The sequence below is a fragment of the Lindgomyces ingoldianus genome (genome assembly GCF_010093535.1).
Source record: "Lindgomyces ingoldianus strain ATCC 200398 unplaced genomic scaffold BDR25scaffold_48, whole genome shotgun sequence".
Classification (NCBI taxonomy): Eukaryota; Fungi; Ascomycota; class Dothideomycetes; order Pleosporales; family Lindgomycetaceae; genus Lindgomyces; species Lindgomyces ingoldianus.
In genome coordinates this window covers 314,645-341,144 of record NW_022985209.1, presented here as the reverse complement: position 1 = coordinate 341,144, position 26,500 = coordinate 314,645, and the positions used below count along the sequence as shown (strand labels likewise).

The window sequence follows — 26,500 nt, the reverse complement described above, 5'->3', positions numbered from 1 at the left end:
CAACTTAAGTATGTAAGCAACTTGCCTGTAAAGTACGTTAAGTAATTTAAATAAAGTAATTCTAACGTTATCTGTTACTACATTAGTTAAAGGTTAAAATACCTTAATTTAGCACGCTTTATAATTAATTTTATAATAATTCTACCTTTTAGTTACAACTATAAGTGCGTATTTCACGCTTTTAATAATCTAGTAAAGCTTTAACTACTAGTATAAAATTAGTTTCTAGCTACTTACTATATTAATATCAACTCAGGTCTCTACAATTCCTGGAACGAATCGCAGATCTCAACTAGAAGCTAGCAAGCCTATTGTTCAATTGTTTAATACTTCTTCCCTAACTTCCTTTCATCCAGCTCAACCGCCTATGAATAAGATAATCTTTGCTTCGAATTGCGCACCATATCCCCAAAAATCCGGCAAAAGGCCACAATAGCGCCAGTCTTCGAACCCAAGGTACATTTCGAGTTTGCATCTGCCGAGAAACGTCGACCTTCACCTTGTCATACACAGTTGGTAGAGTAGTAGCGGAGTAGCGCTGCCTCAGTGCCTCGTACCACTTCCGATCATACAGTTGCCAAAACTCCTCTTCTGTATAATAGGTGTGGGAGTACAGGACCTTGCGACCGCCTAGCTCTGTGAGCCAGGCTTCTAAATCTCGGTTCTGGCGAATAAAGGTGTCCATGTCCTTCGAAGCCGCGCCCCAGAGACCGATGTTGAGCATTGGCTGGGGTGTTTCGCCTCGTTTTGGACTAGTGGTGCAAGGATGGAATGTTGGGGGATCCATGGCGCGCAGAGGGCAGAGCCACAGGGGCCAAATCCCAAGCCTCTGGGTTGTATAGTCGATGAACTCCTCCACAGTGTCGTAAGGCAGGGAAAGGTCGTGGATCATAGTCCCAAAAGACATGTTATTTCCGTGCAACGCTCTGTACATCATCCGAGTATGCATGAAATCGTTAAGGAACCACCGAGTGAATCGGTTGAATGGGACAAAGCCGAAGTATTTGAATGCCTGTTTTCCGACCCAGAAGCCACCTCGATCATAACGGAACAGATACTCGGCTATTGGTATATAGTCGGTAGATTGTTTCCCAAGAGGCTTTTCCATTGCATGGAGATAGAACCAGGGATCCCACGACCCACTAAATTTCTGCGGACTTTCAGACGGTGGAATATCATTAATCAACTGACCAGTCATCAGAACTCCGTGAGTGTTAGAGAACATGATACCATCCACGTAATCGTTGTCTGGGTCCTCTGTTGCCTGTCGGAGAGCCTTGATGGTGTCATGCCTGGTCGAGTATGGATGGTATATCAACTTAACGAAACGTTTGGCTGGAATAAGCCTTAGTTCAAGCTTTGTTATGATACCTAAACTCCCAAGAGCCCCAGCCGCTCCCTTGAATATATCAGCGTTTTCAGACTCAGAAGCCGTGATAACCTCTCCAGTCGCAAGAACCATCTCAACTGATCTTACAGTCTGATCAAAGTACCCATACTTAAAGGAGCTACTCTCGCCTGCAGACCCAGCATAGCCTCCACCCACTGTGATGCCTGGAAACTCCATCACAATTGGGGGGATCATGCCATGAGCAAGAGTAGCCTGGACGAGCTTGTCCATGGGAACATTTGGTTCAACAGTGGCCGTACTGGACTGTCTGTCAACCTTCAGAATATTGCAAAGCGCAGTGATATCGACAACACGGCTGTCATGGGCGGGGCGAGTGCTGTTGGTCGACCCATGGAAGATGCGAAACGATTGCTTGCTACTAAAGAAGGCCCCTACTGCAGCTGCAATGTGGGCAACCACTTCTTCGTGCGGTGCCATCGCAGGACGAGTAGAAGTCCTGGTTAGCCGAGCACACGCTCCTCAAGAAGAGGTGCGTTATCGACAGATAGCGCCAGTTGGATACGTGCGAGCGGCAGGCCGAAAATGGTGTGTGGGTGGCCAGGCTGAATGGATGGATAGGCTGCATGGGCGATCCGGCAAGCTGGAAAAATGTGCGGGGGACTCGCTGACGATCGATACGTGTGGGCGGATGGGCTGCAGGTGGTGTGGCCTCTGACAATGAAGATGAGGATCAGAATGAGAATGAGGTTGAGTAACAACAATGTGAGGATTACAATAGTAACTCTATGTCTGAGGACTTTTGACTCATTTTTTTGGGGGGATTTTCTTGTCGCTACTTTTTGTGTGCCTTGCAGCAAAGTGCCAAGTCCAACCCCTGCAACCCCGTCAGCGTTTCTTGCCTAGTTCCGCTTAGTTCCGCACCGTCCCACCCTATCTCGTTTCATCAAATATTACACTATCTCTACCGCCAAGCCCTCTCTCCTATTAGTCTGGATATAAGCCGGCTATTAATTTAATTAGTAGAAAATTAGTAACTAAAAAGCTGCGTTACTGTTTGTTTTTAAGCTTTAAGTAATTGTTCTGCTATGCTACATGCTTAATCCTATCTTCTTTTTTTCCTATTATAATTAACTACTGCACAGTTAGGGGTGTAAAAATTACTTCTACAGTGTAATTTTTCCTGCTAAATGTAATTAGCTCTGCTAAGACCTTCTAAGCAAAGCCTGCTGCAGGCAAAAAGAGGGTTCTAGAGAATCTCCCCCTAGTTAAGCAAAACAGTAGTGCAACTTTAGGCTTTAGCTCTATATCTGCTCTAACCTGTTCTAATCTTTTCTAACTAGACATTATCTGCTTTAATACTTTTACAGCCTTAGTTAACCTTACTTTATAATAATAATAAGTTATAGTAAGCTACTATATTATAGCTATTTATAATGTATGTAAGTGTATTAAGTTATTCTACATTATCTACTAACCTTTATAAAGGATTGTAAAGGCCTTAAGATTACACCTAACATAATATTAGCCTAATGTAAAACACTTTTAACTATTTCTTTTTTTCTTTAAGCTATAAAGCTATACTAATTATATTAAAATTAAAAGCATATTTACATACTACAAACTATTACATAGGGGGTAAGGGCTTAAAGGTGTTTTATTGCTTAAGATAATAAGTTTAGATAGCTTAAATTCTTTTTTATGTAAGATTTTTTCTTAGAGGTTTTTAGCTTAATTAAGTCTTTTTTTAAACTTAATAAAGACGCTGTTTTAAAAAGAGTTATACTTTTAAAGACTTTAAAAAAATAAATTTATTTAGTGTAGTATAAGCCTTACTACGCTCTATTTTAATAGGCAGGATTTTAATTTACTTAAAGTTAATCTATCTCTAATCTACTTTAACTTTTTTTAATTAGTACCTTTCTTTTTTAACCTATTCTTTCTTTTTTATTATACAGTGTTATCTTTTTATATTATTGCTATATAGACTTATTGCCTACTTTCTACCTAGTTTATAATAACTACAGACTCTTTTTTAACTTTCTTACTAATAAAGTTAGAGCTCCCTATTACTAGTGTAACAGACATAGCTATGTAGTATGTTACTTTATTATAATTATTATATTTTTTAGCGCTTATATCTAGTTCTATTTAGGCGTGTTAGCTATTAGCTAATGTTAACTTTAATACATAACCCTTAAAACATGTTTAAGCTTGCGCTACTACAGTCTAATTAGGTCTATGCTAGGGCTAACCTGCACATGCTAGGCATAACACTATATTAAGCAGAATGCTAGTGCTTAATTAATTATTTTATACATATTAAGACCTTTTTAAGACTTTTACACTTTTTTTTACTTTTTTTACGCTATCTGTCTAGATTTATTATAATATATAATTAACCTCTTTTAAGTTTTTTACACTAACTTTTACTTCTTCTACGCTGTTTATATGTATACATTATTATAATATATAGCTAACTTTATAAAGACCTGTCTAATTTCTACCCTTTTAACACACTCTAGATTAGCCTACTTTATCTTTATCTATACATAAAGATTAGGAGTAACTAAGGGCTAGTCTCTTATAAAATAATTTACTAGAAGTATATATTATTACTACTATAGACTATATTACTTCTATTAACTTTAGTCTAATGTAGAATTTTATAAGTAGCTGTTCTAACTACAGTGCCTTTTACTAGCCTAAAAAGTAGGTTAATAAGAGTTAGGCAGATTCTCTTTAGTACTCTATATATTACCTAATAGGTAATATTAACTTTCTAACTTTTCTAGATCTACCTTTATTCCTGTGTTGTCTTTTGCAGGGCAAGCACCTACTTAGCAGATTCTTTTAAAAGCATCTTTAATTATATAATATAGCCTTAGCTTTTACATTAGCTAACTATAAATAAATAAATTAAAGTATGTATAGCATAAGTGTAAAAGTTTTTTAGATTATAAAGGAGATGTACTATATGCACAGCCTATTAAAGCCTGCTAAGGGGGACATCTCTTCTTACACATAGCTGTACTTTTACAATCCTGCCTAGGCTAACAGTGCGTGTATAGGGCATTAGGCTAATAGTAGTCTTAATCTAACTATACTTACGCAGCTACTATAGATAGTTAAGACAGATTATAATAATTCTTAAATTAAAATATATAAAACTGCACATAAGTAGTTATAGTAAGCTTATAAGTAAGATAAAGAATTATAAATTACTCTTAATTTATAACTATAGTTAATTATACAGGCTAGGGCTAATTAATGTTAAGAGAACCTGCTTATTACTAAAAAAATTACTACTTTAGTCTATAATAAGCTAGTTAAGGATTATAACTAAGATCTTATTTTTTACTACTAACTTAGCTCTAATTTAAGACACTGTTAGTCTTTATACTAAAGAATTAAACATACACATGCAGTATATTAGCCTTTTTACTATGTTTTAATGTTTTTATAGGGTACTTTTAGGTTTTACTATAGTTTATAGCTGCGTACTTCACGCATGTCTTACACCTAGGATACTCTAACTAATTCTAAGTATTACTAATTCTACTTATTTCTCTAGTGTAGTAGTCTTATTATGCCTTTTAATTATAGTCTGTTATTCTAGCAATTTATTATTAACTGCTAGGCTTAGTGTAAATAAAGAAAGTTATAGTAGATTATAGTAAATTAAAGACAGTTACGTGCTAATTTATATTAAGAAGTGTGTAATGCATTAGATTAGAACAACTTTTAGGCTAATTTAGTTAGGATTTAGACTATTCTTTCTTTAAGTTATATTAGCAGTAGTTACTTTATTACATAGTGTTATTAAAACTTTATAGCTATTATTTAAAAGCTTAGTTAACCTACTTTATTTATTACTTTTACTGCTAATCCTAAATAGCTAGAGTTAGAGCAGGAGATTAGTACGTCCTTTTAGCTATTAGATTAGCTAGATCTAGTTGCGCGCGTTTTTAAGCTGCGTCTTAACTCCCTTCTTACAGACCTCTAGACTAACTATGTATTTAGCTAGTATACTAGTATTATGTATACTATTAAGTACTAAAAGTAGGGTTTGCTTTATGCTTACATTCTACTTTTTCTATGTTATAATTACTATAATTAGTTTTTTAATTTAAACTTTATTAATTAAGTTATATAAGCTAAGCTCTTTATAAAGGCTTAAGATCTAAATAAAGTCCTAAGTAACATTATTAAAACTACTATAGTTTATAGGCTATGTAGAACCTTAAATCCTAGCATGCCCTGTATGCAGACTACAGAGCGTTCTCTCTAAGCAACCTGTTAGAAGTAATTTCTAAAGGAATACACTAATAAAACTCTAGTTAGTAAAGACAGTTATCTTATATATTAGCATTAACTTAGTTTAACTTAGGTTATAAAGTGTTGTAGTTAAAACATTATAGTTAATAATTACTAAGTAGTGCCTTATAGTCTATACTTTTTATGTAAGTATAACGCACATGTTAACATAGAGGTCTGTGCCTCTGTAAAGTTAGTTATATATATACATAAGTATATTTATAAGGGCACTAATTAAGTTGTTATCTATATCTAGTAAGAGGATAAGGTTGCCTAGTATCTAAACATGCGCTATATTAGACTAACTAAGGCTGTTTAGTAATTAATAGAGTTTAAAGTTTATAAGAAGAAGCCTTCTGTTATTTAATTAGCAGTGCATTTACTAAAACAGCATATAGTTACCTTTTATAACAAGGACAGTGCTAAACAGGTGGAGATTACAGTTAAATAGAAAAAATTGTTATTAATAAAATAGTTAAAGTATAATGCCTTTTATATAAATAAGTGTAATCTTCTTTACTAGAACTTTTTAACCTAGTATTGTTAGAATCTAGAGAAAGATAGTAGTAAATAGACTTAGTTCTAACATAATTAGTACTCTATTAGTTATGTTTACTTCTGCAGTTCTTTCTTTAAAAAGCATTTCTATTTTAAAATGCTTCTTACATAAATCCTAAGCATAATTAGTTTTAAATATCTCTATATAGTTAATAGTTAGATTTAACCTACTTTTAAGGACGCTTATTTAGCTTTTAATCTTTTAGTTAAAGATAGATTATAGTAGTATATATTTTTTAAGCTTTAGCATTTAGCACTTGCTTTTAAGTTATGTTGCGTCTTTCTTTAGGCCCTAGTCTTTAGAAATATAAGTAATTTTATAGTGTTATAAAATAAGTTTTTCTAACATCTATCTAACAACTTGCCTCTTTGCTTAGAATAAATAGTGTTACTCTTTAGCATTACTAATTTTATAAAAGATCTATGCCTGTAGCTAATTAACTAGGCTATACTTAAGTTATTTAGAAAAAACCTTTTTAATTTTAATATGCCTATGCTATAAGAATATTAGGTGTAAAAGGCTGTTAATTTATTAGTTACTAAGCAGCTTAATTATAACACTATAAAGCAGGATTTTAATTATACTAATATGTATAATAAGCTAAATAAGGCCTAACTAGAAGTTTTTTATGCTGTTACTTAGTCTATTTTTACTATGCTATAATTTAGTTGCTACTTTATTTAGGGCCTTAGTAGAACTAGAAAGACCTTTTTATATAAAACTATTTACACTTATCTTTAGACCTAATGTAAGATTGTTTTATGCATAGCATTATCTAGCATTGCTGCGCTTCTCTTTTCTAGCAGCTGCACTGCTTATTATTAGTTTAAAATACTTATTAATATTAAAGACAAATCTACCTGCTTTATGTGTGTAGACTCTCCTGCTGCAGACCTTATTTATTAGATAGATTTAATTATATAGGATAAAGTTCTAATGTAGCACTAGTACTACTTTAAAGCAGTTAACTATATACTATAGAATATTATAAAGAACAACTCCCTATTTAGAGGTATTCTAGTGCTGTTAAGAGGGGACTTTGCCTAGATCCTTCCTGTTGTTTCGCGCAGTAGAAGGTTACAGACTGTATAAGCCTGCCTTTAGAACTTCTATTTATAGCTATACTTTACTGTTCTATAGCTAACAGAGAATATAAAGATAAGGTAGAGACCTACTAACTAAGAATATGCTTAGTAGATATTAGACTTAGCTAGGCGTAATAAAAAGTCTGTTGCGCTTTTTTCTAAGATCTAGTAGTTTTAGTTTATATTTACATTCTATTTTTATATTTATCTACCTAATCTACTTTAGAAACCTACTAATCTAGAAGTTTATACTTTTTTATTAAAGTAAAAGTGTATATTAGTAGTTTAGAATAATACTGTTAATTCTTTAAATAACTTTTTATTTAAGCGCTTTAAAAGTGTTGCAATAAAATTTTACTTTGCTAATAAAGTTTATTAATCTTTCTTAGATAGAATTAATTAACTACTAGAAAACCTGCTTTAAAGCTTTAATCTGCCTAGCCTCTCTCTGTCTACTTTATAACTAAAGGTTAGTGTTTCTATTATGCTCTTATGTAATCTAGATCTAGGGTAAGGATTGTGTAATAGCACATGTTTTATAGTTACTGCTGTTAGCTAGACAGCGCCTTTTTTTATTAGTAAGATACTTAGCAGTAAGTTTAATAGTTAAATCTAAATAATTACACATGTAAAGTTAGTGTTTAAGAATAATAATGCCTTACTTTTTTTAATTATTTAGTATTAGATTCTAGTTTAACTTTGTTTTGCTATGTTTATTAACAAGTTGTAAGGTTAGTTGCTTAAGATTATTAGTGTTAACCTATAACATTTTGTCTTTACTTATAGCTAGTTATATGTAGCTCTTTTATGTGTTACTACTGTATCTAGCATCTCTATTCTAATTCTGCCTAGTTTAATAGGTAAGGTAGTTAATATTATGTATCTTAAGGTTATTTTATAAACTACTTTATACAGTGCATGTACATTTCTGCCCTGCTACTATATTTGCTCTATTAGTAATGTCTACTTTTATTATAATTATATTAGTCCTGCGCTATTCTATTTTAGGCAGTGCCCCTAGAAATCTAGTTTTAGCTTTATGTAATAATAAATCTAGCCTTAGCCTTTTTAAATTAGGTTTAATCCCTTTTAATCTACTATAATACTTTCTTTTTACTTTTTACTTACTATATTATACTTCTTATTATTTTGCCTTTTATCTGCTTGCTATGTTACTTTTTATATACATATCTACTAGAGCTATTTTGCTTTTTAACCCTTCTGTACATAAAGAGCTTATTAGGCCTGTAGCTATTATGCTAAGTATTAAGTAGCAAATGTTTATTTAAGAGATGCTTAATTAGCATTATATTATAACTACCTACCTTGCCTGCATTAATTATAGTCTAACTAGACAAAAGAAGAGGAGTATTAGCTACACCTACCTTAACATAAGCTACTTTTATGCTACTTTATTATATAAGCTAATTTTTTTATAGGACTAGAACTTTTATTATTCTTTTACTATTTTACTTAAGTATAATATTCTCTTTTTTAACTTTAACTATAACCTAGACTAGCCTTTTATTAATAATAGAGGTGCAATAAATTAGTGTTAGTAGGGCTGTTACTATAGCCTCTACCTGCCCTATCTAGGGCAGCTTTAGTCCTAGATGTGGTTCCCCTCTACTGTTGTCTAGGAGTGGCCGCTCTAGGATAGACTAGTTTATGGTTAGGTAGTAGGTAATCTACTAGATGCTACCTAATTCTATCTGCCTTATATATAAAACTATAACATAAAGCTTCTAAGGCTTATGTTTTATAATACTAAAGTAGTTAAACTAAAAGACTTATATTCTAAGCTTAACTTTTATTTCTAGCATACTCTTTAGCTAAGGCATAGGCGTGTAAGGTTAGAAAAATAGTACACATTAGAGAACTTTTTTTGTTAGGTTTAGCCTAATGCTTATTAAGTATGTTATTTTAACTAGTCTTTAATCTTTTTTAATTATACTCTAAATTTATTATAATCTTAAATGCTTTATATGTTATTTATTAGCATAATGTTTTTAGTTATTACTAGAAAATTATAAGCTAAAGTATAAAAATACTTTTTTACTTTTAATAAAGTTAATATCTAGTCCTGCTTCTTTTTCTTTTACAAGCTACTATAATAGTAGCATGTTACAGAATCTCTAATTAGTGTGGATCTATTATTAGGCAATTAGGCGCATAGATTAGGCTTATTAGCACTAGTCTAGTTAGAAAAGGAAGGCAAATAATTAATATTAAAAGTAAAAAAAACATTTTACTAATTAGATTAATAAAAATACTACTTACTTTAAAAAGTTAAGAAAGTTTATAAGTGTTTAGAGTTTTAAGCTTTAGCATTATTTCTTTAAAGGTTTTAATAATGTATAGCTACTAATTTACTTTATATCTATTATAGAAATAGTTATGTGCAGCCTATAATCTAATTATATTAGCTACTTATTATAAGATTATAAACGCTGTCCTTTATATAGTAGGTATATTATTATAAGGTTAATCTATTAACTCTAGCAGAGAAAGTGTTAGTAGGTATAGTGCTAGAGCAAACTGCTGCTACACTAACTTACATCTATTTAGAAAATAAACTAACTATCTAAACCTAGTAAACTAAAAGCAACTCTACTAACTTTACTTAATGCTTTTAAAGTCTACTTTAATTAGTCTAGAAAAAATACTAATAATTATTAAGCCTATGCTTACACTTTTTAAAGAATTTTCTCTTCTTTAGTGTGCCTTTTACAGAGATAGTTATATTAGTGTAGCCTAGATTATTTGCTGTAGTCTTAACTTTTTTTTTTCTAATATTACTTAACTTTAACTAGATTAAGTGTTTATTGTAGAATTATTTTATAGCTAATTAAGTCTTAACTTTTTTAATAAATAAAAAGTTAGAACTTAAAAAAGTGTTAGTAGAAACCTTTATATTATTAGCAGCTATAAACTTTTTATTATTAGTATCTTCTAGGTCTTTATCTTCTTTAGATTAACCTTTAGCTATGTTAGTGTTGTTTATAGGCTCTTTTGCTTTTTTTTTATTACTATTAGCTAGGCCTTTTTTAGCATTAAAAGCTATACTAATGTCTACTACTATGTTAAACTAAGATAATAGGGACTGCATTACTTTGCTAAGTTTTATGCACTTATCTGTTGCAAGTTCTATTATATCTTTAATCTAGTTTTAGACCTAACTAAACTAGGACTATAGTAATTTATTATCTATAAAAATTACTTCTTAGAATAACTTAATTATAATTAGTAGAGCTGTGTACATATTTTACTGTATAGGCTAGGCCTTAGTTCTTAGAACTTAGTAACTAAATAAGTTAATTATAAAGGCTATAACTAGATTATAAGAAATAGTAGGTTTGTTATAGATTAGAACTAAAGTAGCTTTTTAAGAGCTTAGATCTACCTTAGTTAAAGCTAATTTAGGCCCTTTTAGTATTAGGGTGGATGTTAGCACAGCTAGACTTTTCTACAGAGTAGGGATGCTCTTTAGAGAGGTAGTAATATTTTTAGGCATTACTTTTTTCTTCTTTAGCTAATAAACTTTATTTTATTTAATAAATTTAGTTTAATCTACTAATATATATTAGTATCTAGGTATATTTTATTTAGAAAGAGAATAACTTACTTTAAAAATTATAACTTTTACTTTTTGCACTATAGTAACAATTTGCACAACTATAGCTAAAATAGTTAGGGATATATACATAGTAGATAAACTTACTGTTTTTTTTTAAGCATTTCTAGCAAAGATCTTGTAAGATCTAACCTACTATAAAGGCTACTAGTGCTTTAGCTGCTTTAGAGCGTGTAACTTTAATTAAAACTAAGTTAAAGCTATTTTAAAAAAAATTAACTTATGTATACACTATAATAATCTAATTTGTTTGCATCTTAACTAACTCTAAATAGGCTATTATAACTTTTATATTTAGATTCTTTATAAACTTAGGGTCTATTAAGCGCCTAGAAAGTTCTATTATCTTTACAGTAGTCTAAACCTTTTTATATAGCAGCTTTAGATTAATAATTTTATATAAATTAGTGTCCTTTATAAAAGAGTTAGACTGCTTAAATTTACTACTTAAAAGTTTAGGCTAAAGTATAATTTTTTTTTTTTTTTTACTTTTAGTTAGCTTTAACCTAGCTTTAGCTAGATTTATTTAATAAGGCAAAATAATTAAAGTTAGAGCAGGTAGGGCCTAACCTATGCTATATCTGTAATGTCTATACTAGGAATATGGTGGCATAAACTGCTGCTAGAAAGGGTATAGTCTGCCTAGAGTAAATAAAGGTGCTTTATGTTAAGGCTACTAGGTGTTCTAGTACAGACCCTAAGCCTGTAGATATTAACTCTAGGCCTGTAGATATAGACCTTACAGTAGCAGATATAGTCTGCAACTTAGCTAACAGGCAAATTACTGCTAATGTTCTCTATAGCTAAATATAGGTTAGATATAAGTAAAAGTAGGCTATAAAAAAATATTATTAGTCTAATTTTTTTTTAAGTTATATTAATCTAGATTAATCTAAATTTACTTACACTTTTACTATACTATTACTAGCTCTAATCTTAGCTGCCCTGTAAGCTGTCTAGTCTAGTCTAGCTAAAGGCGCGGGCAGGCACTGTCTAGTTTAGTCCTGCCTGTAATGCTATTAGACTTAGGCAAGACTATGTGTCTTCTAGTTAGAACATATTAGGCACAGAAGGTAAAAAGGTAGGTCTTAATAATATATTATTTAATAAAGTAAGTTTATTGTTGTTTAGCGCCTTTATTTTTCCTAATTAGCCCTAGATTATAACATATGTAAGGTAAAACTTACTATTACTATTAGCACTAGCTTTTTTAGCTAAGAGGTTTTAGCTTCTAGTTAGGCCTTTACCTTAGAAATTAATAATAACTTTAGTATTAATCTTTAGTAATAAAGGCTTATTATTAAGTTATAACTAGTTATTATTTAGTGTTATTATAGTGTTATTAGACATAATCTGCTGTGTTAGAAGTAAGTAAAGGGTGTTAGAGGCTGTTCTAATTAAATTTTAACTTAAAATGTGTAGATAGAGTAAGATGTGTACTTATAGCGTTCTTAGCAGTTTAGGATTAGCTAGTAAGGTTGCACTGCCCTAGTTAGGTGGGTTGGTGGGCGTGGCAGGAGGAGATGTGAAGCTGGGTTGGTTAGATTGTTTATTGTGGCGGCTGTGCGCGTAAGCGAGCTGTTACGTAATCATTCCTAATTAGGACTAGCCCCCTTCTTCCTGGAAAGGAAGGCTAATCTGCTCGTGCTTTCCTAAAATTCACAACAACTAAGCAAGCCCAAAAAAGGACCCACGTCCATCCTGTCAATATATTATTAGCGTTTCGTCTACCATGCCCGCCTTGCTAGAATCTCGCCTTGTCTGTACTTAGAGAAGCGCGTTCGCTCGCCCTCTATTAACCTGCTATCTGTAACGAGGTAGGCACAGTCAACCACATGGCCTTCTCTCGCTTATAGAGGTTTAGGCTAGACTAGAGACAACCGCTAGTGCTAGTGCTAGCCCTAGCATTATCTATATATATATTATACTATGCGAGAATACTTAGTTTAAGTATTCTCGTGCGTACTTTTTGGTACAGTGGAGAAAGTCGTATAGTATCGGCTTGGCAGGCGGGGCGCCTACCTTATTACACTATCTTTGCTTGCACTCTATTATACTATTCATCTCCTTCCCACTCTTATTTAGTGCAGCTTCTATTCAATTTAGCAGCCTTTTCTGTGTGCTATACTGTTAGGCTATCCTATTAATCTGTAATTAATGTTATCCTAGTAGCTGTTAAGCGCCTTTCTATTTTCTTCTTAGACTACTATGATACGTGTAACTGCGAGAGCATTATGAAGTAGGAAGCATGAAGCGCAGAAGGGGGTAAAGGATAGTATTGATAGACAAACCCTTGAGGAGACTCAGGGGTTCGTGAGAGGATATATATATATACTAGGGCACGTGGCGAGACGTCATGTGTGAGAGGTATCGAGCAGGAAACACAGGTCACAGAGAGGGAATGCAGGATAGGGGGGTAACGAGAGTAAACCTTAGGGTCGGAGGCAGAGGTACGGAGGCCGAGGAGCCTATATACCCCGTGCCAAGCCTAGGGTACTCAGGGGTTGGATAGCTGTAACATAACCGTGACATCATGTGCCCAAGGCCGGGCCGAGGGCTCTCCGGGGAGAGTCCGAGGCATGTCTAAGTTAACCGTGACAGTAACTATCTGCAATTAAGGAAGTGTACAGCTGCATGCGTCCTCAACGGCGCAGAGTAATAAAATTAAATATTTAGCAACAGAAACTACAACTAAAGCTTAAATTTTTAGCTACGCATTATTAAAAACTTGTAAAGATCTTAGAAAGATAGAGAAGTAAAGAGCATTATTTACTATTAATAACAAACAATGTAAATAGGATCTTAGAGATATAAGTAAAGAAAAGAATATTCTACTTAAAGATGTAGCTTGTAAAGCTAACTCTCTCTAAATACTATAAGAATATTAAAGTAGATTCTATTCTACTAACGTTAATTAAAAATATTTTAAAACAAAATGTTATACTTTTTCTTAGCTAGAATTTACACAACTTTTGTTCTTAAAAGAGAATAAGCATTTGTTAGAAATTTAAGCATTAGAAGCAGCATTACTAGAAATACACTAGTTGTGACAGACCTGCATTGTACGTAGCAAGGCTGGTCCTGTTTCTGGTTATGAGCTAGAATACTTCAGTTGTGATCTGATGTACACTTGGACGAAAAAGCTTCAATTTTCTACGTATCCAGTGCCGAAGGGGGTGACAACAATGAATCCTCACGGGCGTTCCTCGTGCTCGATATCGTAAGCGAGACCGAAAGCATTTGAACCGCATGGTGCGATGCTACGAAACATCGAAGACCTTGTTGCGCAGTTGTCTAACCTCGTCCTCGAGCTGACACTCATTGCTGTAAGCAATGGCACGATTGGTGCATTTTTCTCGCACATTGCACACCGCAAGTGGAGATATGATCCTCGCATTCTCAGCGCAGGGTTTTCAATTGACCTTGCATGCTTCGGCGGGTGGCGTTCTAATTAAGCTTTCTAAGCTTTGTGGATCCGGGGAAGTCTGCAGCAACGAGTACGAAAAAGGGAAGTGTGCCTAGTTCTCCGACTAAGCCTTAGCAAATCAGTAGTGTTAAGGTCACAATAATGTAGTAACAACAGGCAAGCTGCGCTTTCACCCGCGGAGTAGGCTGATGATGATTATGGTGCGAGGAGCAATATCGAGGTTGTCAATTATTGCTTGACCTTGTGAGGCTCTAGAGGAAATTGTGGTTCCACTTTGATGCAAAAATAGCAAGCCTGTAGATGCACTCCCTGTATCATTGTTCGTCACTTAGCTACTGAAGGTGGGGATGGGCGACCCGCTCTCAACAGTCAGCGTGAACGTTATGCGACGCTTCGGATGACTTTCAGCTCCAACATGTTGCGAAAGGGAAGACTCCAATCTTGGATCGATGAAGCGATTTAAGCCGACCTCCATAACTAGATAGAAGGTATAAAGACATTCAGTTTCGTTCTCCAACGTCCCCATAACATCTCCATCAACACACTTATCACACACTTCAAACACCGTTTCAAAAACATCATCCTACCTTTCCCCCCATCACCATGAAGCTCACTACCACCTCCATTGCCCTTGCCCTCGCCGCCTTCGTGGCTGCCGACTCGCACCTCACCACCTGGAGCGGCCCAAAGTGCACCGGCAACGCCTTCAACTGGGATGCTCCCGACTCCCATGGACCGGGAACTTGCCAGCCTGTGACTAATGTTAAAAGCTTGAAGGTAACCCATCTTGGAACAGGATGCACCGGTAGGCAATTAACCGCCTTGATTTAGAATAGATGTGTAGGAGGAGAAATTGACTAACAGACTTCAGGAACAATTTACACCGACAAGAACTGCAGCAAGAATGCAAAGGCTGCCAGGCTCGACGACTGTGTTCAGTTCTCGGGCGAAATCCAGTCTTGGTCTGTTGACTGCCCAAAATAGGTGGGAGAGCACTTTGCAACAGTTTAGACTGCGAGGTTTGGGGAGGCAAGGTGCTTTTCGGAGCACGTGCGGGAAGGGGTGTGTTGGTGCGCTCGTAGGACGCCATGAGAGGACGTTTTACAAATTGTACTGGTTTCAATGTTTGAACTCTTAGTCTGTCGTTATCTAAGTGCGAATCATCTTTGTGCAGGACATGCTGAATCAAAGCTAATGGCTAGAACACAGCCTTCGGGTACGGAGTGTCCAGGGAAAGGTGCCCATCTTTTCGCTCGCTTCAGGAAATAAGACTGTTCAATCCTGCACATCGAACAAGAAATCCCTCGTGCTGTCTCCAAAGTTCCCAAAAACATTCTCGTAATCCCACTCCCCGCTCCCCTCCAACCCCGCAGTCACCAGCTCCAGCTCCTGCGCACTCGGCAGCGGCCCAAATGCCGGCCTTGGCACAGGATCATCGTTGAAAACACCAGACCCAGACGCCCCTCCACTGGAATACCCACTGCTTCCTGAGGGCGGCCCAGTAGTCGAGTACCCGGAGTCATGGCCACTGCTGCTTCCGCCCGATGTCGAGCGATGCGGTGTGTTTTCGATGCTAGACTGACCAGACTGACTGCTGCTGTCCCAGCTCTCGATTATCATGTTGAAGACGTCGCGGACGGCGGCTTGTGTGAAGAATTCGACCTGCTGTTGGTTGGAGCGGAGAGATGAGGGAAGGTGGGTGTTGGCGAAGGCGGCGATGCGCGCTGGGGCGGCTTGTGTGGCGAATTCGCGGATCGCAAGGAGCTCTTCTGAGAGGCAGATATCTTCGATGTCTACCACGGAGTAAGCGAGGTGTTATAGTTGGGATGGGCTATACGACTTACATGGGCTCTCTGGGCGTGCGGCATCAGGGAAGAGGATCTGGTATATGAGATACCAGTTCTCTTCGCGGCTCTTCTTGGACGAGATGCGTTTCCCTAGCTGTCGCCTCTGGCTCTCGTTGATGCCGTCGAATATGCGAGGTGGCTGAACGATACATTCTGGCTGTCTGGAGTGGTGGTCTCGTTCTTCTATTGTGTCGAAGACTTTTGAACATCGAGCGCAGTGGATGGGTACTTGGTGCACTCTTAGGAGATGCTGTCTAGGCTGGGTTAGCGAGTGTATATATAGCATACGCGGATGACTGGCACTTACTTCAATCTTGCTATCTCCTGTAGCACGTACTTGAAGCATTTCCGATGCTGAAGAGGATTCTTTTTGGCAAATGGACATGCTAGCAGCCGCGTGTCCTGATCCTCTCGGCTCGGATCAAGCCTTGGTAGCTTGGACGCCCGGTCTTCGTCTTCATCGCCGGATCGTCTCTTTCCAGGGCTTTTGTTAGACCTTCCGCCTTTGGGCTGTGTAGATGACGCGGTCGTGTTTGTAAATGAGGATCTGGTGCCACTTTGATGATTGTCCTGCCGCTCTCCCCGAGTTTGGTGGCCGGCATTCTTCTTCCATTCTTGGAAGTGCGTGTATAGATCATTCACAGCGGATTGAAGGAATTGCTGAAATTGAGGCAGTAGCACCGCTCCTTCATCTTCAGATGACGATAATTCACCCCACGTCTCGTTGTCAGATACGCTGCCACCCGGCGAACCCTCGTCACTCTGAGGGCTGCTGGGGGGTATAGCATCTTGGTCCTCGCCCAGAAGAATATCTTCATTATCAGAATGCTCCAGTAAAGTTTCGTCGGCTGTACCATCCAACCACGTGAGTAAAGAGAGCCGCGATACTTCCGACTTAGCGTCGCCATGCCCTGCCAAGGGTCTTCGGGGCCTCTTGGGCCTCTTCATCGATGCATAGTTGCGCGAAGAGGGGACGGGGTATTTGTGGAAATCGAATTGCTGCGGGGTCCAAAGGAGCTTTTGAGGAGTTGTATTCGTTGAAGGAATGCTGCTCCCACAAAGCGACGGTACCTGGCTCGGCGTCGGTGGTGTCGAAGGACATATGTGCTTTGGTGTCGGTGGTGTCGAAGGATGTGTATGCCTTGGAAACAGGCCGTATGGAGGTATGATCTTGTTGGGAGGTGTGCAAGGACGCGGGATCCTGTCGCACTCCGATTGTGTGCGCGCTCTTTTCAAGGACGGAGTGAACGGTTCCGACGAGGCCGAGTTGCGGCGCTTCTTGCTGCCTTCATCCTGTAGACCAAGTTCACGTTTTAATAGTTCGGAAAAGATTTTGTCTTTTGAACAAGCCGACTCGATGGGTGTGGGTGCGCTCGGCGCTTTTGGGGGGGGCTGGGACCTTCTGCGAAGAGGCTCGGCTAAGAACTCGTCGTCCATGGCGCGCGTCCAAGTGTCCGACATTTCGAGAGTTGTGCGCGATGCAAAGTTTGAAGACAAGACCGGCGGGTAGTGGGAGAAGCGCGTTGTGGTGTTGGAGAGGTAGGTCAAGAACTGTGTGAAAGCTGAACGCGACGCGTGGGGTTTCAAGGCCGCAATCTGAGTTGCGCACAAGTTGTGCGCTCAGCCTCAATTGCGATGGCTGGAGCCTGTCGCTGGTTGGCTGCATTGGCTGCACACGACGCCACGGGATCCCCCGGCGCTCAGCAAGTTGAGCACAACTTGCGCTGTTCTTCAGAGCACTCGGAATCTCATCAGAACACGGTTCGAATTCTTGTCTCTTGACGTAGGAGCTCACATCATGCGGATTGGTGTCTACAAATCACCCAAATGGTTTTCTCGCGCTTTCACTTCCACCTGTGCGCTGAACCCTCCCCAGACATAGCTAGACACACGGCTTATAAAAGATCTTTTCGTCTCCGATTAGCCATACTGCCATCAATCCGAGTCCTTCCACCATCTACAACTATCCATGAGCTTGCATACGACCGACGTTCCCTAACACAGCTACGGATTCACGAAACCACGTTTCTGCATCATCACGTGACCTAACCTCGATACCATGGCTTTGAAGACCTTCGCCGAACCGATTCCTTTACTAATTCCTGGACCACGAGGTACATGTACGGTGCAATACATGCGCATCAATCCCAGAGAGTTGAACAGTGATCTCCAGAAGAAAGTTTATCAGCTTTGCACCCCGAGGAACCTATTTCGCCGCTACCTCCGGAGTTTCACTCGGAAGTTTCTCATGCAAAGTCTTTCTATCGCCAAAGTTGATCTGTCAGAAGTAAGCAATGGAACATCCAAAAAAAAAAAAAAAAACCATGCCACACCCTATGCCATACTGACTTGACCAGGCTTTGCCGACGGGAGACATCGAACCAGGCACACCAGTGCTACTTTACCAGGCACAATTCACAAAAGACGAAGTTCTCACACTTCTAGTCCGCGATCGTTCCCGGGGAGCATCAGAATTGTCGTCGATATCGGATTATATTCTCAGTGATAATCGGCGCAGCAAAGGGAATTATATTAGCTGCTGCGGTGCATGGTACTTGTACTACGAGCTCAGTGGGAGGGTGGCAGCCAAATGGCTTTTCGTCGCACTAGTACTTTCCCTTATTGGTGGTATCGCAGCGGGACTTGCAGGAGACACGAATCTCGGTCTCAACGTCGGCACATGTACGTTGGCTGTTCTTTCCGCGGTGCAGTGGCTGTTGATTTTATGGCAACAATGAGATGACTCAATCGCAACCGTTCTGGAGTCAATTTATTCTCGTCCGCGTCCCGTGCAGTCCTCTTGCTTCGGCATCTTGAACCCCTGAACCCCATCCCGTCGATCCCGCCCCTTAGCGCCTTCATCAGTGGCCCAAGCTCCCACCAAAAAGCTTATTTCCCGCCCACCCCCCGAACAACAGACCAAGCCTTTCCAAATGCTTGGCTAGCCCGCGAACGTGGAAATGAACCCTTAGAGCGATCGCGGATGATCCACTCCAGGATGAGGTTGGGCGTGCGGGATACGGGACAGTGGAGATCGGTGTTGGTATACATACGAGAAGTGCGAATTCTTTGTGCGCTTTGTATGAGTTGAAAATCCTCGCAGGTTTTGCGAATATTTTGCATCCAGTCTTTTGCACTCTTCGTTCCAAAGCTTCCTCGAGTCTCCCCATTCTTCCAGAAAAGAAAAACCCACTAACCTCCATCATGCACAGCTCCTCCACCCTCGTCGCAGCGACCGCCTTTTTCTCACACTCCCGGCACAGGCAAGCGCGCTCCCCTCGACGCTTTCGGACTCGCCAAAAACAACGAGGGCTTCGGAAGCGGAGCAATCGCCGCAGACGAATACTAAGCTGCGTTCGCGCCTTCCTCGCAGCTAGGCAAGAACGCTAGATACCGCAGCTGCAGGATCGAAGTGCGGAGTTAGGAGATAGTCAGAAGACGTGTAATGCAAGTTATTAGTATTGCAGTGGTACGCTCTCCCATCTATCGCAGGGACCTCGAAAACTGTAACGCTGACGATGTTCTCTGTATGCAGGATTCGGCCGCTGCCGCTGGTGACTGCTGCTCTGACAAAAACTACTACGAAGCGAAGAATATATATGTCAAGCTTTCCAGCACCAGACAGATAAAGTGCTGTACAGATTATAGCTGCACGGCGGCCATGATATCGGGGACGACGACGTACATGACGGCTTCATCGCAATGCGGTGACGTTCCTTCTGCAACACTGACTACACCGCCGATAACGACGGAAGCCCCGGTGTTTACGAGTGCGAGTGCGGTGCCGAGTGTAGGCAAGAGTACGGTCATGGTACTGGACAGTGACGTGGTGGTATCTGTTCTTCGACTTCGCCACATTGCCGACCAAGTCCACCGTCACATACGCCACGTTCTACGAGACCACAACCTTCACGACTACGGCGACTGAGGAGCTCGAAGCCTAGTCGCTCTTTGCCGCGCTGTCGGCGACGTTGACATTCGAGCTGCCGCCCATGGCTCACACGAGTTTAGCGAGCTTGTGGGATATCAAGCCTAGTGAGACGCAGGCGGCGAGTTTTAGGTTAGGGATCTGACAACAAGGGCGGGCAATGGACCAGTGGAGACGGGCAGGAGTACGACAAGAACGAGTAATGCAGCATTTAGCGCACCGGCGGCGGTTCCGAGTAACCCGAATTTGCCGCCGGGTGGTGCGAGTATAGGGAATAGTGTAATGGTGCAGTGGGGGATGGTTAGAGTGGGCGTTGCAAGTGGGTGGTTGGTGGTGTGGTTGTAAACGCGCTTGTAAGTACTGGTAGTGGAGAACGTGTCGCATACAATTATCCGCCTATATATATCCTTCTGCTGTGCTAGCGGGAAGGTTGACCTTTTGGCGACGCAACAGAACGTAATTAGATAGTATAGAGAACGCTGTGCCGCAGATAACGGGTCTGTGCTAGACTCGAGCAAGCCAGGCGATATATAGTGCGTAGCCGTCATTCGTTCTCAGTTGCGCGCCCTGTCGGACAAATGTCTCTAAAAGCAGCGATAGAAACCTCTAAAAGAAAAAAGAAGTTGAAAGTCCCTAGACATAGAGTTATTAAGATAAAAAAGAACGATAAGGTGGAAACTACAGAAGCCGCGCAGCATGTTCGCTAGTTGGAAGACGAGTTTTTGATTGGTGGCCGTAGATGAGATAGGGGAGCAGGCGGGCGTGTTGAAAATCGTGAACCACTTGACAGCAGAGGCGCTGGGGTAGGGTTAGAGGATTAATTACCCATTTTCGGTAGGGTCTCCATACTCAATGCCCCTGAAACGTCCATATTGCTAGCCCTTTGCATCAAGGCCCTGCAGGCACGTCCTCCGCCCCTCCGCTGGTGTGTCAATCCCGCACCCTTCCGGCGTCCACAGAATCCGCGCCGCCATCTCCGCTGCTCCCTTGCTCGGTACAAAAATGGGATCATGAGCTTTAAACACCCTCGGCTTATACTTCTGCGGCCTCTGCATCACTGCCTTCCTCACCTCGGCCTCGACCCGGTCATCCCCGGCCTTCTCACCTATCAGCAGCACATCTGTTACATTGCGCCAGATGCCAAACCTCGCCATGCAGTCCTCCAGCAGTGCATGCACCTTCAGCCAATACCTGTACCCTTCGTCTTCATTATCACCTAGTCCTAGTGAATCGTCAAAATAACTCGAATGCTGCTGCCACTGCAACGTTCGTGTACTGGCAGCGGACCTTTCCGGCGGGCACTCTACGTCGATAGCGACGCTTGAAACGTAGACTACCATCGTGTACCTCCACGGCATATCTCTCTCCTCTCCCTTGCACATCCCCTCGTGTTCGGGATGCTTGCACAGCCCAAGGCCATACCCCATAAACGCGGCATCGGCATACTTGGGCTGTCGCTGGAACGTCAGCGTGCTCAACAACGACTCCGGGAAATATGATGTCTCCCAGGGGAATGTCCCGGAAGCATTGAGTCCCGCGTATTCGGCTACGTCGTAGATGTCTTCATCATAGAGCGCGAGCAGGTCTGGTGATGTGATGACGGCTTTGCGCCCGTTCTGCGCGGGATTTCGAAGCTGAATTGCGCTGTCCGCTTCTGCAGCAAGCAATTTGAGGAGGCCGGCGATCGAACCGACTTCCGGAGAAGCCGCAAGTCCAAGCATTTTGCGCAACGAGCGCCACCTGCGACGCGGGATGTCGTACAGGCCTGCGATGGGGCCGCCGGGAGGGTCCCGGTACCAGTCGTATGGGGGTCTGCTGTGGTCAGGAAAGAAGTCTAGTAGAGGTAGGGTCGGAATCATACGCGGTGTGCTTGGACGATTCCAGCGACAGCTTGTGCATCGCGTCCTTGTATGCTTTGTCACCCTCAATGGGTCCAATGTTGACCACTTCCCCTGAACGGAAGATGATCGTCGCGGCACTATCGAAAGGGTTATCAAGAACTCTCCCACTACACTACATTAAAGAGAGCATCACGTCGCAGACATACCCGTACGACTCTGTCAAATCATATCCCACAGCCGGCCACTCCTTCTGGGCCTCCGGCACGTCAATAATGCACCAGTGGCATGTCTCGTTGCTCTCTGGTGCCCCAGAGATCGGTTCAGAGGTGTCTGTGTGGCCAATTTCACCTCGCCAGTAGAAGAGGAAGTAAATGGCGGCGATAGAAACTGCGAATGTGACAATGATCCTGATACCACACCTTCTCCGGGAGAGGCGTCGGTTGGCTCGGACAGCTACCCCAGTTTGACTTTCGAGATGAGCCTCCGAGGGAGAGGTTAGAGATGAGAATTTCAGGTCGGGGAAGGTGTTGTATGAAGATCCCATAATAACTTGGTGTCTTCTTAAGGTTCTAACGTTGTTTGTACTTCGTGGTACGGTATGTCCGGTCGAAACAGATCACGCTGCCCTGCGTTGAAGCCACTATCACAAATTCAATCCAAACTTCCTCGCAAAACAGGACGTGTGAAGTTTATCCCTTTGCAGAAGTTGGGAGCCTAGAGATATAGGATCACCTGCACAGCCACTTCCGCAGTTCTGCCGCAACCCCGCCGCAACCTCGCCGCAGGAGGGGACTTGAAACACGTTGTTCGAGCTCGAATCCTTCTCGGGTGACAACAGGGCGGAGCCAACAGCGAGCTAGATTTGTCAGCTAAAAAGACCAAGCTGATTGGCTGGAGGAGGAGGCCAACACCCTTCTTGAATGTCCTCGATAAGCTATGCTACTGATAATAGAGATCCGCTTTTTTTGCTTCTCATTTCTTCTGCGCATATTTTAGTTCTTTTCCTGCCCTCGGGTGTAGAGAACGCTGATCTTACAACCCGTGGGCAACACCTGACGACAGCCTTTTCGCATAGTACGATTATCGATGATTAATTCTCACACACGCCCGTCTTTAATAACACTTGGCGACTTGGCCTATGTTTCAAGGCGAACTTGAGATAGAACTAATACTTTGCCGTATTATTGCCATAGGATGAAGAGCAGTTGGCTAAAATTGCATCTAGTTTCGGCTTCGACATCCTATATCTCGCCTGAAATTTGTATACGTCAGGATGTAGCTCTAGGTGGAGTGCCTAAAACAATCATACACATTTACCCGTTCTGTGACATGGAATTCGCCGCTGCGAAATTCTTTGCTCGCCTCTGCTACAAAGCCAAGTTATCGCAGAGTTTGAGCTGATTGATGGTGGAGAGTATGGAGCAGTCAATTAGGTCATGAGAGACGACCTAGGTAGATTGAGGCGGGGTGTAAGGTCTCTAAAGCGAGAGAGAGCTAGTCCTAAACAAGAAAAAGGTGAGTAGCTACTTATAAAACTAAGAAGATAAATAAATTCCTAAAACTACTTAATGAAATTTATAGCAACTAATAAACACATATGCCTACATTAGTTGTTTTATACAGCTAAATAACCCATATTTAATCCATTTTAATAGGAAATAAAGATTAGAATATTTTGTTAAAAAATATATAATTTTAGTAAACAAAAAGCATTTTTATACAAAGTGTAATTTTTAGCTAAAAAGAATAAAGCTTAAATTTATATAATAAAAATATACTAACTAAGCTTAAAAACTTACTTTTTAAAAATAAAAATAGTAAACTTAAGAAAAACTTAGTAGAATAAAGCTCTACTCTACTACTATTTATACCTAGAAATAATGTATACCTAAGAAAATAAAAATCTGTAAAAAAAATATAAAAAGCATTTTTAATAGATGCTTTATATATAGAAAAACTAAAGTAGAAAGAAAAGACTTTTTAAACTACTATAATATAAAACACTACTTTAAAAAAACTGTATAACTATAGTAAGTTTAAATAATAAATAAAGAAAATAGCATAGTGTAAAAGCATTGTAAAGCAGAAAGCATAACGTATAGAAGATAGTAAAGAATAGTATTAGTAGATAAATTCTAAAGAAGACTTAATAGTTTGTAAGAGAATATATATAATATACTTCACAGGCAAGTTGCTTACACACCTAAGTTGCTTACTTTTACTAAAACCCTACTACACTACTTTTTTTATACTAATGCATTTCTAATAACACTACTTAGACGTGTTAAAAGAATGTTAGATATAGCTTATACTTTAGGCTTTTAAATAAAACATAACACTTTTTAAGTAACATGCTATAGCTATCTATAAAGTCTTTTAAAAAATAATAAGTAACTAATATGCTAGACAACTTTTTTAAGCTAATTATACAGCTAACTTATAAAAGCTAGATAATAATAAAAAGTAGGTAATTATTTAGCACATACTTACTTATATATAATAAGCTTTAGTAGTTGTAAACCTTAAGTAATACTTTAAAACTTAAGTTATAATTAATACTTATAAAAATAAAACTTTAAAAGTATATAAATAGTTTACTAACTTTTATAGTTAAAGCATTTAAAAAGTTTAAAAGAGGTAGTAATAATTATATATAAGTTAACGTACTTTACAGGCGAGTTACTTACACACCTAAGTTACTTACTTTTGCTAAGACTCTACTACACTACTTTTTTTACACTAATGTATTTCTAATAACACTACTTAAACATGTTAAAAGAACATTAAATATAGCTTACACTTTAAGCTTTTAAATAAAATGTAACACTTTTTAAGCAACACGCTGCAGCTACCTATAAGGTTTTTTAAAAGATAATAAGTAACTAACACACTAGATAACCTTTTTAAGCTAATTATATAGCTAACTTATAAAAGCTAAATAATAATAAAAAGTAAGTAATTATTTAGTATATACTTAAGCTAAATGCATAAGGATTTCCTCTTTAGCTAGCAGCTATAGCTAATATAGCTAATTCTTTGCACACTAAGCATAATATAAGCTATGTTAGTATAAACTAGCTTAATATGTTTACTAAGCACTACTTAAAGCTTAAAGTAAAGTTTACGTGTAAGTATAACTATAAAAAAGCTTTTTATAAAAATTCTATAGTAATTTAAAGCTAGTTTAACTTTATAAAGAATATTAAAGCTAAGAATAGTATCTAAAATAATAATAATTATAACTTTAATAAAATAAAGTTTATAATAAGCTAGATATCTACTAGAGTAGTTATTATAAGTTTAAAGAAATAAAAACAGCTAAAAGCAGTCTAGCTAGGTAACTAGAAGTAGACAACAGCTATCTAGTGTAACAATCCTTATAAATCGTTCCATCTCAGATGGCCTAGAAGGCCCCTGTATTAGCTCTAACCCTAACTTAATTCTTATAAATTGTATCTATCTTAGGTCGCCTAGAACCTATCTAAAGGGACCCTGTATTAGCCCTAACTCTGCCCTGCCCCTTACTGTACCCTTATTTCCTTATGTATTTAGTTGCACCTCGCCTTTGTAGCTAACTTAGTAGTTTTCTAATATCCTTTTATACACAGCCTATAGGTGTTAATAGCATTCCTAGGTTTAGAGTCCCCACGCACTTCTATATGCCTCTAAGTAGATTTCTACTGCATTTAGACCTATTATCTTGCCTATGCTGTTACATTATATTAAAAAACTTACTTTTACTAGTAACAGCCTTATTATAATATTACACTAATTATTTATTTAACTATATCTGTGACGGTGCTGCTTGTCAAGCTCCGCTGCTAATCACATGATCTCGCTAAGGGTTAAGCGAGCGCGCTAGCGCCTTGGCGCTGCGCAAGCTTTTCTCTCGCGAAAACCCTTCGCCTCCTTCACTCCCCATCCTAGTTTAGCTGAAATAGAGCCGACCTACTCTACCTTGCTTCCCTAGCTGAATACAGTAGTAGAGACAGTGCTTGTCATCACAATATCTAAGCTTTAAAACGCATCTAATTTAGTTTAGGTTATAATACTTACACACTGTTATATTAAACTAGTTAGTCTATAAACTAGATCTTATTAACCTTTAGTTAACTAAAGCCTTTAAGTTTAAAACTTTCTATCCTCTATAATTAAGATTACTTTTAGAAAATTTATAAAAAGGCGCTAAAGTAGAAACTTAAAGACCACTAATAATTTATTAGAATTAAAAACAACTACTAATATCTAACTCACTACTACTTTTTAATTCTAGAATTAAAATACGCTCTAGCTAAACCTACTTTTGCAGCACCTAAAGCTATACTTTTACTTAATTTAGAGTTAACCCTTAGCAGTATATTTATTAATAATTAAATTACTTAATTATAAGTATAGCTTAAGCAGCTAATTTAGCTAAAAACTGCTAGTTAACTTCTACTAACTACTAAATTATTTTTAATAACACTTTATACTACCTTTGCTACTCTAAGTGTAAGAGACTTTTTAGGTACTTT

The 26,500-nt window shown here is 38.7% G+C and overlaps 7 protein-coding genes across 7 annotated transcripts; 2 read left to right on the top strand and 5 right to left on the bottom strand.

Annotated features, from left to right (window-relative positions):
* Window positions 1-252: 252 nt before the first annotated feature.
* BDR25DRAFT_361928 (FAD-binding domain-containing protein) lies at window positions 253-2,295 on the bottom strand (the record flags this gene model as incomplete). The annotated part of the gene is made up of 5 exons (XM_033696511.1): window positions 253-269; window positions 343-1,847; window positions 1,894-2,015; window positions 2,068-2,250; window positions 2,281-2,295. The coding sequence occupies 5 exons, from the start codon at window positions 2,293-2,295 to the stop codon at window positions 253-255; spliced, it is 1,842 nt and encodes a 613-aa protein (XP_033541028.1).
* A 12,403-nt stretch (window positions 2,296-14,698) lies between these two features.
* On the bottom strand, window positions 14,699-15,156 carry BDR25DRAFT_319443 (uncharacterized protein; the record flags this gene model as incomplete). The annotated part of the gene is made up of 2 exons (XM_033691825.1): window positions 14,699-14,847; window positions 14,958-15,156. The coding sequence occupies 2 exons, from the start codon at window positions 15,154-15,156 to the stop codon at window positions 14,699-14,701; spliced, it is 348 nt and encodes a 115-aa protein (XP_033541027.1).
* A 931-nt stretch (window positions 15,157-16,087) lies between these two features.
* On the bottom strand, window positions 16,088-17,796 carry BDR25DRAFT_98854 (uncharacterized protein). Its single transcript, XM_033699348.1, has 2 exons — window positions 16,525-17,796; window positions 16,088-16,471 (listed from the first exon to the last, which is right to left on the bottom strand). The coding sequence occupies exons 1-2, from the start codon at window positions 17,676-17,678 to the stop codon at window positions 16,186-16,188; spliced, it is 1,440 nt and encodes a 479-aa protein (XP_033541026.1). The 5' UTR covers window positions 17,679-17,796; the 3' UTR covers window positions 16,088-16,185.
* Window positions 17,797-17,972: 176 nt separating this feature from the next.
* BDR25DRAFT_396849 (uncharacterized protein) lies at window positions 17,973-18,999 on the top strand. The gene is made up of 2 exons (XM_033698464.1): window positions 17,973-18,504; window positions 18,575-18,999. The coding sequence occupies exons 1-2, from the start codon at window positions 18,277-18,279 to the stop codon at window positions 18,953-18,955; spliced, it is 609 nt and encodes a 202-aa protein (XP_033541025.1). The 5' UTR covers window positions 17,973-18,276; the 3' UTR covers window positions 18,956-18,999.
* Window positions 19,000-19,689: 690 nt separating this feature from the next.
* Window positions 19,690-20,180, top strand: BDR25DRAFT_98825 (uncharacterized protein). Its single transcript, XM_033699346.1, has one exon. It carries the CDS (start codon window positions 19,747-19,749, stop codon window positions 20,143-20,145), a length of 399 nt encoding a protein of 132 aa, XP_033541024.1. The 5' UTR covers window positions 19,690-19,746; the 3' UTR covers window positions 20,146-20,180.
* Window positions 20,180-20,599, bottom strand: BDR25DRAFT_98841 (uncharacterized protein). Its single transcript, XM_033699347.1, has one exon. The coding sequence runs from the start codon at window positions 20,527-20,529 to the stop codon at window positions 20,215-20,217; it is 315 nt and encodes a 104-aa protein (XP_033541023.1). The 5' UTR covers window positions 20,530-20,599; the 3' UTR covers window positions 20,180-20,214.
* A 1,075-nt stretch (window positions 20,600-21,674) lies between these two features.
* Window positions 21,675-21,908, bottom strand: BDR25DRAFT_158973 (uncharacterized protein; the record flags this gene model as incomplete). The annotated part of the gene is made up of 1 exon (XM_033684007.1): window positions 21,675-21,908. A coding segment is annotated over one exon (234 nt), but the record flags the coding sequence as incomplete, so codon positions are not given.
* Window positions 21,909-26,500: the final 4,592 nt, after the last annotated feature.